The following is a 15,850-nucleotide window of genomic DNA, read 5'->3' on the forward strand; positions in this document are numbered from 1 at the left end:
CGCACTGCTACTGATTGTCTGTGGGGAGGAGGCGCCGAGGTGGCCGGCGCTGTCCCAGGCAGGGCTGCACCTGAGCTGCAGCCGGAGCAGGAAAAGAAGGCGACGGGTTTGCGCACGGGAGCCGTGCGCCCTTGGACCCTTCACGCGCGTGGGACGCACTTGGAACCCTGCGCCGGGTGCTCCCCGCCGCCGGCGACTGGCGGGGTCGAGAAGGGAAAATGTTGGAGAAGGAGGGCGCTCGCGTGTTCGCCTTGCCAGAACCAGGGGCTGCAGCCCCGGGGCGGGGAATGGGGCGGGGCTGGGAAAGTTGAGTTTTGGTCGCGGAGGGCTGGGCCCCGCGCGGGAGCGCCCGCCACCGGGGACCGTAAAAGGCTGCAGCGGGCTGGGTAGGTGTGGCTCTGCCTGCGTGACCCGAGCCCCCGTCTCGGTCGCCGTCGTCTCCCGCAGCTGCGGCCTCTCAGTCATGGGCGCCGTCTGGTCCGCCCTGCTGGTCGGAGGGGGTCTGGCCGGAGCGCTTTTCGTTTGGCTGCTGCGGGACACGGGAAAGGAGGGGGATGCGGAGCAGGGGAAGGACGCCTCTCCAGGGGAGGCTGCGGCTCCGGGAGGCGATCAGGGTGGTGGCGGCGGACTGAGCCCTGGACCTTCTAGGCGGGAGCTGGTCACCAAACCAGGTATTCTTCCTCCCTGTGTCTCGAGGGCATATTTGCCGGGGGGCTCTGAAGTTACCCGCGGGAGGGGGCAGGGGGTGGAAATCCACCTGGAGGTTTCCCGAGGACTAGCTTCTCCTAGCCCGGGCAGGACCCTCCCCGCGGCTCGCGTTTTCTCCGGCTGGTGCGCACGCGCCGGGTGGGGTTCTCGCCCTACACCGAGGCCCTGGGGATGCCCAGGCGGTTTGTCCCAGGTCCGCGCCCCGCTGAGTCGCTGCCTTCGGCGCCCGCCCCTGAGGACCTACCCCTGCTCCTCCAGCGGGGATGGGCTCCTCTGCTTGGCGGAGCTTGGTGCAGTGCGGGCTGCTGCAGCGGCGGCGCCCCTTCCGGGCCTTCGGAAAGGGGTGCTTAGAGTTCGGAGATCCCACGACCCTCTCCAATTTCTGTCCGAGCAGGGACACTGTCTCGGTCCCAATCCCATAGCCTCATGGCCTCCCATCCCTCACCCTACGGAAGAGCTGTGTTTGGGAACACCGGCGCAGCGAGTAGCCTCCCATGTCTGGACGCTTCTGTCGGGGAGGCAAAGTTCAGGTTGGACTCTGGCCCTGAAGGCTTGGGCTGAAGCCCTGAGGCTGCTCGATGGCCGCCCATTTCGGAGCTGTCGGCCCTCCCCCACGCTCACCCGAACAGTGCACGGTTGTCTGAAACCCCAGGGAAGAGACACTTAATTCTGCTCCGACGAGTACAATTGACATCTAGGTTTCCATCTCTGTATTTTAGACCCTGTATACTAGGCAAAGTTAAGAGCACTGGCAGAGAACCTTACCTTCCAGCGCCCTCCCTTGGCAAGCTGCCCATGCCTGGACTCCAGCCTAGTGGTGAAAATGACATCTGTAAACTGTAGTGGAGTGGCGTTCATGTGTAAGCCACTTGAAAATCTGCCCCTGTGCCTCTCCTGCAGAGAGCTCATTTATCTTCTTTTCCTGAAAGCCTAACTCATGTTTCAGGTCGAAAGACTGGGGATTCAGAGTAATATTTGTTTACGTCTCACTTCCAACACCACCATTAAAAAGAGACAAAATTGAACAAGACCACCCTCTTCCCACCGTCATCTCCCCCAATCCGCATATGCTGATTGTATGGTTTTGGAGAATAAGATCTTGTAGGGCAGCGGTCCCCGACCTTTTTCGCACCAGGGACAGGTTTCGTGGAAGACAATTTTTGCACGGAAGGGGGCGGAGTGGGAGGGTGGTGCAGGCGGTGATGCGAGCGATGGGGAGCGGCAGAGGGAGCTTCGCTTGCTCCCCGCCTCTCACCTCCTGCTGTGCCGCGGGGGCCTAACAGAGGACTGACCTCTACCTACCGGTCTGGGCCGGGGGTTGGGGACCTCAGTTGTAGGGAGCTATTTGGACTATCAAAGAGGTGGCCAAGAATGAAACTGAGTCTTGAGGGAGCTTGGATTGTGTAGTCTTAAGAAAAAATATTTTTATTTATTTATTTATTTTGGGCTGTGTTGGGTCTTCATTGCTTCGCGCGGGCTTCCTCTAGTTGCGGCGAGTGGGGGCTACTCTTCACTGCTGTGCGCGGGCTTCTCATTGCGGTGGCTTCTCTTGTTGCAGAGCACCGGCTCAGTAGTTGTGGCGCACGGGTTTAGTTGCTCCGCGGCATGTGGGATCTTCCCGGACCAGGGATCGAATCTGTGTCCCCTGCGTTGGCAGGCAGATTCTTAACCACTGTGCCACCAGGGAAGTCCCAAGAAAATATATTTTTAAAGTATGCAGTGGGAGGGGATATAAGATGCCTGTGTTTTGTCGAAGAGGTTCCTGATGCACATGGGGTGTGCAAGGCGAATCCAGCCACCCTCCCCACCCTCACCCCCAACTCTTGCCCAGCCATGCACTGCTGTCCTTTGTATTCTCCCACAGTGACAGCTGCTGCTGACCACCTGCCCGCACCTGTGAGAGCCAATCCCTGACCTGCACGCAGTTCCTGGGAGTACAAGTGTACTCATCTGGTTTGCAGGGTAACCGTGCAGCTCTTCGTCACACAGGCTGGACATTTTTCGATGATGGCAGCCAAACAACTCGACTTGGTGGCGTGCCAGTACGGCCTGGACTGCAGAGATCCAGGACCATGTCAGGGTTACACTTCTGCCTCTACAGCTTGCCACCTCGTTTACACTCTTGTGCTGGCACACTGACACTCCTGGATGTGTCTTTTATTACTGGATATGCCTGTATATTCTTAGAGCACAGTTGGGAACACACCAGGTAATTAAGTACTTGATTTTAATAGAGGCAAATTTTGTGAACTGCAGATAGATTAGTAGCCAAGTCTTTAAAAACTAAAACTATTTTCTCAGCCTGACTGAACCTTTTTCTCACATGAACTGCACAACACTATTACACTTTTCCTTTTGTTTTTTAGAGCATCTTCAAGAAAGCAATGGATGTTTGGTTTCTACGACTAAAGGCCCTGGTGACCTGCAGGAAGCAGCATGGAGACTGCAGAGTCCTTCTGGAGAAGGCAGTAACCGTGAAAATTCAAGAGCACATGTTCCCTCTGGACAATTTCCAGACACACAATCTCTAGCTACCTCTGAGACTGGTAACTCTAGAAGTTACTCTGACGTTTCAGGAAACGAAAGCCTTGGATCTCCTATAGGAGAATGGGGATTCCAAAAAGGCCAAGAGAAAACTGCTAAAACAGCTCCATGTCTGGCAGAGAAGCTGCCTTCTAGCAACCTGCTCCTGGACAGAGCGCAAGAAGGAGTGAGCCTCGCACAGTTGGACAGTCGGGCCCGGGCTGACCACGTGGACTGGGAGATGGTGTCCCGGCACGCATCCTGGGGCGATGTTGGTTTGGGTGGCAGTCTTGAGTCTCCAGTGTTAAGCTCTAAGCAGGACTATGACAGAAGCACTCTCGTGGAGGCAAGAGGTCAGGAAGTGGATGTGAAACCAAAAAGGGTAGGAGCAGTGTCTTCAGAGGCTCATCAGGTTAGTGTCAGCTTCCAGGTCCATTATATCACACGCGCTGGTGTGCAATGCCTTGCAGTAACTGGAGACCATGAGAGTCTTGGGAGGTGGAACACTTACATCCCACTCCAGTGTAGCAAGGACGGGCTCTGGTCTCGCTCTGTGCCCCTGCCAGCAGACACAGTGGTGGAATGGAAGTTCGTGGTAGTAGAGAATGGGGAAGTTACCCGTTGGGAAGAATGCAGCAATAGATCCTTAGAGACTGGCCATGAGGATAAAGTGGTTCACAAGTGGTGGGGGATTCACTGATTCAATTTGCAAAGTAGCGAAGAGGCTATAGAACATGGAAGAGGCTAAGGTCGTGGAGCACCCTGGATAATTTAAAATAAAGGAAGTGAAACTCCCAGTCTAGCCATCAGAGTTGTTTCAGATTTGCTAGTGGCTTTTGTCCAATGTGTAGATGATGCTTCCAGTGAGCGTGGACTTTTTTTCCTGTGGCACTGATGGATGGATTTATGCTGGTCCATCATTACTTTAGGGCTTGGTGGTCTTGAGGAGGGCTTGGCTAGACTTCAGATGTGCACTGGTCACGGAGCACAGAAACTAACCAGCTGCAGAGGGTTCAGGCTTGAGCCTTGGGTGATTCTTGAAGCAGCGGAGTAAAACACGCCTTATTCAAAAGGAGATTTTGTACTGGTACAGCTGGAGAAATGCTCCCTTTAATCATACACACTTTATATTTAAAAATCGTTAACATCGTATGGAACTGTGATTAGAAAATATCTGGTCACTAGATGTGATTAGCCAGGATATAAGGTAATGCATTAAGACTTCCCAATGTTTTTTGCTTGATTTTACCTTCCATGTATGGTTTGAGGGGAGCAAGTATGTTTTTGTCTTAATGATCAATGGCTGGTGTACAAACAAGGGGCCTAATCAGAGCCTGTTAGCAGGAGCAGCCCAAGAGGAAAGAACAGGAAGGGGGATAGGGTATAGGCTGAGCAAGGGGGCCTGAATGACACCTCTTAGAGAGCTGGGAGCTACAGGCCCCGCCGGACTGCAGGGTGGGACACGCCCGTCGTTTCCTCACAGGCCTCCTGCAGGACTATCTCTCCCCATGGCCCCTCCTCTCACAGCAGCTCTGGGCTGACAGATGGACTGCCCCATAGCAATCATTTCACCCTCTTCCCTCTCCCTTCATGCTAGTAGGTAACAAAATTATAACAGGAGAGTGATACGGAAGTACATCTTTGCTCTGGGAAGAAATAAACATTTAAACTTTGCCATTATAACTGAAACAAATAATAAAACCTGAGTTTTAACATCTTTATCAAATGTCTGAATTATTTGTATAAATCTTAGTACCATAATAGCTTAGATGTAAAATAAAATACTAATATTGTCTCCACTAATGACACAGAAAAAAAGCAAACGTCAAGAGGCACAGAGTCTGTTCTTCTCCCTTTAGAGAAGGAAGTTTTAGAATATTTCTTTTAAAACTTTACCTTTGTTTGGAGGCATATTATACATGCCTGTATTTGAAAATTAATTCTATATTAAAACAACTTTTAATAAGTGTAACATCTATTGGCAAAACAGCGTTTAATCCTGGTTATAGATGGTCTTTGCTGAAAAGAGCCTAAACCCAACTGAAAATACTGTTAGAAAGTGCTTTAAGAACTGTTTTGGGCTCATAGCACTTTTGTGTTAAATTCACATATATTTTCTACAGACTTCACAGTGAATTTTATATTCTACCAGTGAGGTCTTCAGAGGCATTCACCATTACCGTACAGAATGCCCAAGCATTTCTATTAGGTCAAACTAAAGGGAAAACAATTTACAGTCAAAATCCGTTTAGAGTTCTATCATTAGCCATTTTATCATTACCTGATGAAATAAAAATTTTTCAGTAAAGCCAACTGATTTAAGAGATAACATATAATACTAAACTTTATATTTTTAAAACTTGTTATTTAAAATCGGATGTGCTTAGAGGGAGAAGCATGAGGGCTGTGGTGGTAACTTACGCCCTGCTTAGCGTGTCATCTGCACTGGTTACCCTGAGCGCCACCCGCTGTCACAGACCCCAGCGTGTAAGAAGGCTGCAACGACAGCAGCTTACTTCTCCCTCACTAAACAGCAGTGGGTGCTCCTGGCGGGAGGGCAGCTTTCCTTGCAGGTCATCACCCGGGCTCCTGTCCTGTGGCTCCTCCATCCCCTAGGACCTCACTGTCCTCTGTAAGCAGCCTGTGGAAGGGGAAATAAAGTAAGGAAAGACCCCACTAAAACTTTGGGCCAGAAAGCACCACAAACTGCTGTGTCCACGTGTCATTAGTGAGAACTGGGCAGGTAGGTGTCCCCAGGTAGGGAGAGGGAAAGTGGGGTTGGGACACAGTCTCTAGTTGGGCAGCAGTTTCTCAGTGACAGCTGTACTGTGGAACGGGAGTACAGGCTTCTGTGACACTGTTCCTGTTGTCTTTTTTTTTTTTTTTTTTTTTGCGGTACGCGGGCCTCTCACTGTTGTGGCCTCTCCAGTTGCGGAGCACAGGCTCCAGATGCGCAGGCTCAGCGGCCATGGCTCACGGGCCCAGCCGCTCCGCGGCATGTGGGATCCTCCCGGACCGGGGCACGAACCCTTGTCCCCTGCATCGGCAGGCGGACTCTCAACCACTGCGCCACCAGGGAAGTCCTTCCTGTTGTCCTTGGCACAATGTAAACATTTTTGTATCTGTTCTTCTGCCCTTTTATTTGGTTCACATCCTGTAGTGTCATAAATATATTTGGTCTTTGTTCCTGGCACAGAGCTCCTCAAACCCTGGGAATTTCCTGAGAGATAGGAGTATCTTGTTATTCATAATGAGGCCCTTTAGATCACGCCTGAGCTTCTGCTAGTGAGGTGACTTAGATGGGGCCCCTAGATAGCCTCGGGCCGGGGCTGGTCACTGGAAAGACCAAGTGATCGGAGGCTTGCAACTTCCAGTGCCACACTCTGATCTCCAGGACGGGGAGCGGGGCTGGAGAAGAAGCTCTATAACGACTCAGATGGTGAGATTTAATGCGCTTCTGGGTTGGCGAACACAAGGTGCCGGGAGCCCTGAGCGGGCATGGAAGCTCCACACCTCCACCCCATACCCTGCTCTGTGCATCTCTTCCATTTGGCGGTTCCTGAGTTACAGCCTTTATAATAAACTGTAATAGTAAGTAAAGCAATTTCCTGAATTCCATGATCACTTCTAGAAAATTATTCAAACTTTAGAGGAGGATGTGGGAACCCCCAATTTACAGCCTGTCAGTCAAAAAGTATAGGTGGCCCAGGACTTGTGACTGGTGTCTGAAGTAGGGGCAGTCTTGTGGGACTGAGCCCTTAAATCTGTACAATCTGACACCAACCCCAGGTAGTGTCAGAATGGAATTGACTCATAGACACCCAGTTGGTACCCACAGAGAATTGGTTATTGGCGTTGGAAAACACTCCACATACAAACGCCACTAATTTATTAAACTCTAATTAAGGCAGACTGAATCCATTCAATCTGCAGAAGTTACCCACTGGCTGAAGAATAACAACCTTTTTCTCTCTTGCTTCCTAGTTATTAATATGTAAAAAGAAAACTTTTCTAAAAGTTTTGATTACGGGCCACAATGTTTAGTTATGTGATTACATTCACTGATATTGACAGAACAAACAGGGAGTTCAGGGTCACAGAAGGAACCCTGGTCAGTACCTTGGAGTTTGTCCTCCCATTCTGGGCATTATACCCCATCTTTCAATTTCATGTGAAAGAAGCATTTTAAGCTGAAAAAGAAGAAGGCTATTGCCTCAGCACCACTAAAGATAACAAAAAAACACGTGATTATTCCAACACACTGGTATTAGCACAAAATAACACCTATTAGGTACTTTTGCTTCTAGCTAGTACTGCTTTTAAGTTTTACTGAGAGAGCGCTGAAGACTAGTTTATTTCAAAATAGAGTTTACAGGACAGGGTATCTTTTATTAAATTTTCACATAAAAAGAAAAAGGCACTAATTATAAGTAACACCACAATTAATTGGGCATCATCTCTCTGTAAAGAATAGGCAAGCAATGTATCATTTTAGTAACATTTTTTCCTGGTCTTTCACTTTCTGTATCCTCTCTTCTTGATTTCTGATCATTGAAGACATTGCTGAAAATGTTGATAAAGCAAAGTTAGAAAAGCAACATTACTCAGGCTAAATACTATTATGCACCTCTTAAAAGGTCAGCTTGCTACCACAGAATAGATACATCCTGAGCTCAATAAGTTCTCAAAAACTGCAAAGTAGCATATTTTTTAAAAGACTGAAATTATGAAACAGAGCTAAGGGTAAATCTTTGCTCTTTCAGTTGCTTTAAATGAACATGATAGAGAATTCCCTGGTGGTCCAGTGGTTAGGACTCTGCTCTTTCACTGCTGAGGGTATGGGTTCAATCCCTGGTCAGGGAACTAAGATCTCACAAGCTGTGCAGCACAGCCAATAAATAAATGAACATGATAATTATTGTTATAGAAGTAATACATACTAATTGTAAATAATTTGAACACCTCAGAAGGGTACAAAGAGGGGTAAAGGTCATTGATTTTGTTCCCTCAATCTGTTGAACTTCCCCATCCCAGGTCATCACTGTAAACCTGTCAGTGAGTATCTTCACGTGTGTACACACACACACACACACACACACACACACAGAGTTTTCTTCTTTACACAAATGGAAATATGTGGTAGAAATTGTTCTGTAGCTTTGCTTTTATTCACTTAACAGAACGTCAACCTCTTTCCAGTTCAGCTCATGATTTGTTATGACTGCACAGTATTCCATTGTGTGGATGCCCCATGTTAGTAAATAAATTTTTAAAAGTTGTTTCTTATCTTTGTTTATGAACATGCTATAGGAAATACTTCAGACTTTTGTATGTACAATGTCTCCTTGCAGAATAAATTGCTAGAAGTAGAGTTTCTGGGTAAAAGAATACATGCACTTTAAATTTTGATAAATGTTCCCCAAATTCTCTCCAAAATAGCTATTGCAGAATTTCCAAGACACACTCTACCCAGACAATGCATCCAATAAAAAGTATTTGTCTAAAAAAACTTTTAAGAAGTTTTTTAAACAAATACAACATGTTTTCCATTTGGATTATTACATGGTAGGATGACTCAGATAAAGTCCGAAATATAAGTCAAAGTGTGAATAAAAATGGGGTCAATAAGATAATGCATCTTCCTTAAAAAAGTTATGATAAACTTAAACTCAAACATTTTCCTTTATGTTTATATATGCAGGCATCTGGAGTTATCATAAAGAAGTTGTTAATTTTCTTTAGTAACAATTTGGAATAACTTCAGTACATTAAAAAATGTGCATTTTGGAGCTAGAAATTGCAGAGGTCAAGTCCCAGCTCTATTACTCATTGTGTGACTTAAAACTTACTGACTGATTGTGATCTTCAGCTTCCTCATCACCAAATGACATAATATTAGCACCCACCTCCCAGTGTTGTGAAGCTAATTAGTAAGACACTGAGTACAGGGCCTAGCACATAGCTGGTAAGTGCTCAATAAATGCTAATAACAACTATTATTATTAATAAGGTTAAATTAATTTTAAAAGGATTTATTCTTAGAAAATTATTTATTATCCTCCATCTAGCAACTTATATTCTCTAGAGATGGAAGATGAAATGAGAATAACATGTGTCCTCCAAAATTAATTTCTTTCTGACAAAGGCTCCTGGATTCATGTCAGCAAATCATAAAACATGACAGCCTCCCAAATCCATGGGAACATCCACTAAGAATTTATGCCCCAAAAGTTGTCTATCATCTGCAGAGTACAACAGTTTCTCATTTGGAGAGCTTCAGTATATATTTTTTAAATTTAATTTTTTTTCATTTTTTATTATTTATTTTTGCTTCAGTATATTTATATGCAGTTTATCTTTTTATTGAGTGATTCATGGGGTGGCACAGTCTCCTATACCCATGCTAATTTAAATCCTCTATAAGGCTAAATACTGTTGTTTTGTTTTCTGGCTATTAACTGCAAACTTATCTTGGCTACTGCCATACAAATTCTCATCTACAGACCTAACAGGGACAAGAAAGACAGTGTATGGGAAAGTCTCATGTGAAATCAGCCGCTCAAAACATGTGTTCTATTGAGGGCTAGTCAGCCATATTATCATCCCTATTAGATGAAAGAGGAGAGCAGGGCTAAAGTGACCTGCCCAAGGTCACACTATTAATCCAGGCATTAGGCATGGTTAAGACACTCATATTTTGACTAAGGTTTCTGAATTTCTTGTTCAAGATCCTTTTCAGTGGGACTACAGATAAGAGGCTTAACCTGAAGGGAAGGTGAGTATTCTTTTGAACAAGGAAGATCTCTCCAAAAATGTACACTGTACCTTCATTCTTCATCTGTAAATCTTCTACCAGAGTCTGCAAGCTTTCCAGTCTGTTCTGAAGCTTCCTGCATGTTTTTCCAGTTGTTTCTATTGGCTGAGACTGTGAAGCTATTAGAAAATTGCTTAGATGTGGTATTAAAAATCTATTCAGTATTTCATCTTAGATATCTTTCTCTTACAGGTTAAACAATCTTTCCTTTAAAATAATGAAAAATTTAAAACACTATTTGAAAATAAAGAAACGTTTTATCTAATACTGCAATACTAGCTTATCTGATTTTGTTTCAAACCAATCTGATTTACTATATTTTAACTAGGTAGCATTAAATGTGATGAGTGTGAAGAACACTTCAAGTTTAATGATACATTCTGCATTATAAATGACAACTTTTCATACCAAAGCTGAGTAGTTCCAGTAACTTAGAGTTTGGAAGCACAAGATTTAATATTGATGCTGGCAACAGCTTTGAGTGTGTGTGAGGCCAAGTGCCCATTTCAGTTCTTGACACCTGAATGAGGATAGTATTAAATGATGGGAGAGGGGAGTACAGATGCTGACATGGCCACAGTGAACCTAGAGTAAATGTGGCAGTAGCAACTGAGGAGAGGCTAGAAGCATTTGAGCTATTCTCTAATAAGTACGCTAAGTTTTGTCAACCTCTAAAAAATACTGGCTGTCAATCACAAGATTTTAATTTTGAGCTTAGCCTCTGACTTGCTGTATAACTTTGAAAATACTTTTGATGGCTCATTTTCCTACCAAAAGACTCTTTCACTTCAAGATATTAAATTTTAAAGGCAATCATCTAGGAGTTATTTTGGTTCAAGAGAATAAAAAATAATTTCTCATTGAGAAATTTTTAACGTAACACAAAACATATGAAGTTTGATGAGTATCTGACAACAGGGTAAAAAAAGAAAATGCCACGCTATTATGTAACCACAAATTAATAATGGGGTGACCAACAGCACTGTTCTACTCTTGCAATAATCACTGCTGTAATAATGAAGTAATTTGCTACTCTAAATTTTTTTTAAATATTAAAGAATAACTTAGAAGCATAAGAGATGAAGGAGGACACAAATGCAGAAAAAGATGGTAAAACAGAAACTGTACTAAAATCTGTGATTAGGTCCTGATTTCGTTTTTTTTAGGATCTAAAAATATGTTAGGCATAGAATTTCAAAAGACCAGGAACTGACTTAACAATGATGCAACAACTTGCCTAACTTATCCCTTATCAAAGAGAATGATACCACAGAGCACTGGAGCCGTTTGAATCACTGTCATATATGATGAAAAACATTTCAATTTCAATTCAACATATACATATTTAATGTCCACTTATTTATCAGGCTCTTATTCTAAATCAAATCATTTCCCCATCTGTCTTAGTGAATAACAAATGAACTTAAAATTTTAAAAATGAGAACATTTTGGTAAGTTTGTATGATAGACACTTGCACTTACAAAGGCAGAGACTGAAGAGAATGTAAATAATTTTAGAGAATGTAAATAAGAAAGAAAAGTCAGACACATCAGAAACAAGAACTAGAATCCTGCAGCCTGTGGAACGAAAACCACATTTGTGGAAAGATAGACAAAATGAAAAGGCAGAGGACTATGACCAGATGAAGGAACAAGGTAAAACAACTAAATGAGGTGGAGATAGGCAATCTTTCAGAAAAATAATTCAGAAGAATGATAGAGAAGATGATCCAGGATGTCGGAAAAAGAACAGAGACAAAGATCGAGAAGACACAAAAAATGTTTAACAAAGACCTAGAAGCATTAAAGAACAAACAAACAGAGATGAACAATAAAATAACTGAAATGAAAAATACACAAGAAGGAATCAATAGCAGAATAACTGAGGCAGAAGAATGGATAAGTGACCTGGAAAACAGAATGGTGGAATTCACTGCCGTGGAACAGAAAAAAGAATGAAAAGAAATGAAGACAGACTAAGAGACCTCTGGGACAACATTAAACACACCAAAATTTGCATTACAGGGGTCCTGGAAGGAGAAGAGAGAGAGAAAGGACCCAAGAAAATATCTGAAGAGATTATAGTCGAAAACTTCCCTAACATGGGAAAGGAAATAGCCACCCAAGTCCAGGAAGCGCAGAGTCCCAGGCAGGATAAACCCAAGGAAACACGCCAAGACACGTAGTAATCAAACTATCAAAAATTAAAGAAAAATTATTCAGAGCAACAAGGGAAAAACAACAAATAACATACAAGGTAACTCCCATAAGGTTAACAGCTGATTTCTCAGCAGAAACTCTACAAGCCAGAAGGGAGCAGCATGATATACTTAAAGTGATGAAAGGGAAGAAACTACAACCAAGATTACTCTACCCAGCAAGGATCTCATTCAGATTCAATGGAGAAATCAAAAGTTTTACAAACAAACAAAAGCTAAGAGAATTCAGCACCACCAAACCAGCTTTACACAAATGCTAAAAAACTTCTCTAAATGGGAAACAAAGAGAAGAAAAGGACCTACAAAAACAAACCCAAAACAATTAAGAAAATGGTCATAGGAACATACATATTGATAATTACCTTAAATGTGAATGGATTAAATGCTCCAACCAAAGGACACAGGCTTGCTGAATGGATACAAAAACAAGACCCATATAAATGCTCTACAAGAGACCCACTTCAGACCTCGGGACACATACAGACTGAAAGTGAGGGGACAGAAAAAGATATTCCATGCAAATGGAAATCAAAAGAAAGTTGGAGTAGCAATACTCATATCAGATAAAATAGACTCTAAAATAAAGGAGGTTACAAGAGACAAGGAAGGACGCTACATAATGATCAAGGGATCAATCCAGGAAGAAGATATAACAATTATAAATATATATGCACCCAAAATAGGAGCACCTCAATACATAAGGCAAGTGCTAACAGCTATAAAAGAGGAAATCGACAGTAACACAATAATAGTGGGGGACATTAACACCTCACTTACACCAATGGACAGATCATCCAAAATGAAAATAAATAAGGAAACAGAAGCTTTAAATGATACAATAGACCACATAGATTTAATTGATATTTATAGGACATTCCATCTAAAAACAGCAGATTACACTTTCTTCTCAAGTGCTCATGGAACATTCTCCAGGATAGATCACATCTTGGGTCACAAATCAAGCCTTGGTAAATTTAAGAAAATTGAAATCGTATCAAGCATCTTTTCTGACCACAACATATGAGATTAGAAATAAATTACAGGGGAAAAAACGTAAAAAACACAAACACATGGAGGCTAAACAATACATTACTAAATAACCAAGAGATCACTGAAGAAATCAAAGAGGAAATAAAAAAATACCTAGAGACAAATGACAACGAAAACACGACGATCCAAAACCTATGGGATGCAGCAAAGGCAGTTCTAAGAGGGAAGTTTACAGAAATACTACCTCAAGAAACAAGAAAAATCTCAAATAAACAATCTAACCTTACACCTAAAGGAACTAGAGAAAGTAGAACAAACAAAACCAAAAGTTAGTGGAAGGAAAGAAATCATAAAGATCAGAGCAGAAATAAATGAAACAGAAACAAAGAAAATAGCAAAGATCAATAAAACTAAAAGCTGGTTCTTTGAGAAGATAAACAAAATTGATAAACCATGAGCCAGACTCATCAAGAAAAAGAGGGAGAGGACTCAAATCAATAAAATTAGAAATGAAAAAGGAGAAGTTACAACAGACACCGCAGAAATACAAAGCATCCTAAGAGACTACTACAAGCAACTCTATGCCAATAAAATGGACAACCTGGAAGAAATGGACAAATTCTTAGAAAGGTATAACCTTCCAAGACTGAACCAGGAAGAAATAGAAAATATGAACAGCCCAATCACAAGTAATGAAATTGAAACACTGATTACAAATCTTCCAACAAACAGAAGTCCAGGACCAGACGGCTTCACAGGGGAATTCTATCAAACATTTAGAGAAGAGCTAACACCCATCCTTCTAAAACTCTTCCGAAAAATTGTAGAGGGAGGAACACTCCCAAACTCATTCTATGAGGCCACCATCACCCTGATACCAAAACCAGACAAAGATACTACAAAAAAAGAAAATTAGAGACCAATATCACTCATGAATATAGATGCAAAAATCCTCAACAAAATACTAGCAAACAGAATCCAACAACACATTAAAAGGATCATACACTATGATTAAGTGGGATTTATCCCACGGATGCAAGGATTCTTCAATATATGCAAATCAATCAATGTGATAAACCATATTAACAAATTGAAGAATAAATCTGTATGATCATCTCAATAGATGCAGAAAAAGTTTTTGACAAAAGTCAATACTCATTTATGATAAAAACTCTCCAGAAAGTGGGCACAGAGGGAACCCACCTCAACATAATAAAGGCCATATATGACAACCCACAGCAAACATCATTCTCAATGCTGAAAAACTGAAAGCATTTCCTCTAAGATCAGGAACAAGACAAGGATGTCCACTCTTGCCACTCTTATTCAACATAGTTTTGGAAGTCCTAGGCAGTCCGAGAAGAAAAAGATATAAAAGGAATCCAAATTGGAAAAGAAGAAGGAAGACTATCACTGTTTGCAGATGACACGATATGATACATAGAAAATCCTAAAGATACCACCAGTAAACTACTAGAGCTAATCAATGAATTTGGTAAAGTTGCAGGATAAAAAATTAATGCACAGAAATATCTTGCATTCCTATACACTAAAAATGAAAGATCAGAAAGAGAAATTAAGGAGATAATCCCATTCCCCATGGCAACAAAAAGAATAAAATATCTAGGGATAAGCCTACCTAAGGAGGGTAAAGACCTGCACTCAGAAAACTATAAGAAACTGATGAAAGAAATCAAAGATGACACAAACAGGTGGAGAGATATACCATGCTCTTGGATTGGAAGAATCAATATTGTGAAAATGACTATACTTCCCAAAGCCATCTACAGATTCAATGCCATCCCTATCAAATTACCAATGGCATTGTTTACAGAACTAGAACAAAAAATCTTAAAATTTGTATGGAGACACAAAAGACCCCAAATAGCCAAAGCAATCTTGAGGGAAAAAAACAGAGCAGGAGGAATCAGACTCCCTGACTCCCTGATACTATACTACAAAGCTACAGTCATCAAGACATACGGTACTGGCATAAAAACAGAAATATAGATTAGTGGAACAGGATAGAAAGCCCAGAGATAAAGCCATGCACCTATGGTCAACTAATCTATGACAAAGGAGGCAAGGATATATAAGGCAGAAAACACAGTCTCCTCAATAAGTGGTGCTGGGAAAACTGGACAACTACATGTAAAAGAATGTAATTAGAACACTCCCTAACACCATACACAAAAATAAACTCAAAAAGGATTAGAGACCTAAATGTCAGACCAGACACTATAAAACTCTTAGAGGAAAACATAGGAAGAACACTCTTTGACATATATCACAGCAAGATCTTTTTTGATCCACCTCCTAGAGTAATGGACATAAAAACAATAATAAACAAATTGGATCTAATGAAACATTAAAGCTTTTGCACAGCAAAGGAAACTATAAACAAGATGAAAAGACAACCCTCAGAATGGGAGAAAATATTTGCAAGCAAAGCAACTGACAAGGGATAAATCTCCAAAATATATAAACAGCTCATGCAGCTCAATATTAAAAAAACAAACAACCCAATCAAAAAATGGGCAGAAGACCTAAACAGACATTTCTTCAAAGAAGACATACAGATGGCCAAGAGGCACAT

The 15,850-nt window shown here is 42.4% G+C and overlaps 2 protein-coding genes across 2 annotated transcripts in view; one reads left to right on the forward strand and one right to left on the reverse strand.

The window, feature by feature from the left end:
• On the forward strand, nt 1-4,957 carry STBD1 (starch binding domain 1). The gene is made up of 2 exons (XM_030877913.2): nt 1-671; nt 3,075-4,957. Exons 1-2 carry the CDS (start codon nt 464-466, stop codon nt 3,929-3,931), a joined length of 1,065 nt encoding a protein of 354 aa, XP_030733773.1. The 5' UTR covers nt 1-463; the 3' UTR covers nt 3,932-4,957.
• A 2,760-nt stretch (nt 4,958-7,717) lies between these two features.
• Nucleotides 7,718-15,850, reverse strand: part of CCDC158 (coiled-coil domain containing 158) — a 97,479-nt gene continuing 89,346 nt past the window's right edge. Inside the window, exons 23-24 of the mRNA XM_030878081.2 lie at nt 10,057-10,164; nt 7,718-7,794 (exon numbers count right to left, since the gene is read on the reverse strand). Coding sequence (XP_030733941.2) covers nt 7,718-7,794; nt 10,057-10,164 — 185 coding nt within the window. The remainder of the gene's footprint in view (nt 7,795-10,056; nt 10,165-15,850) is intronic.

The sequence above is a fragment of the Globicephala melas genome, chromosome 5, assembly GCF_963455315.2.
Source record: "Globicephala melas chromosome 5, mGloMel1.2, whole genome shotgun sequence".
NCBI lineage: Eukaryota > Metazoa > Chordata > Mammalia > Artiodactyla > Delphinidae > Globicephala > Globicephala melas.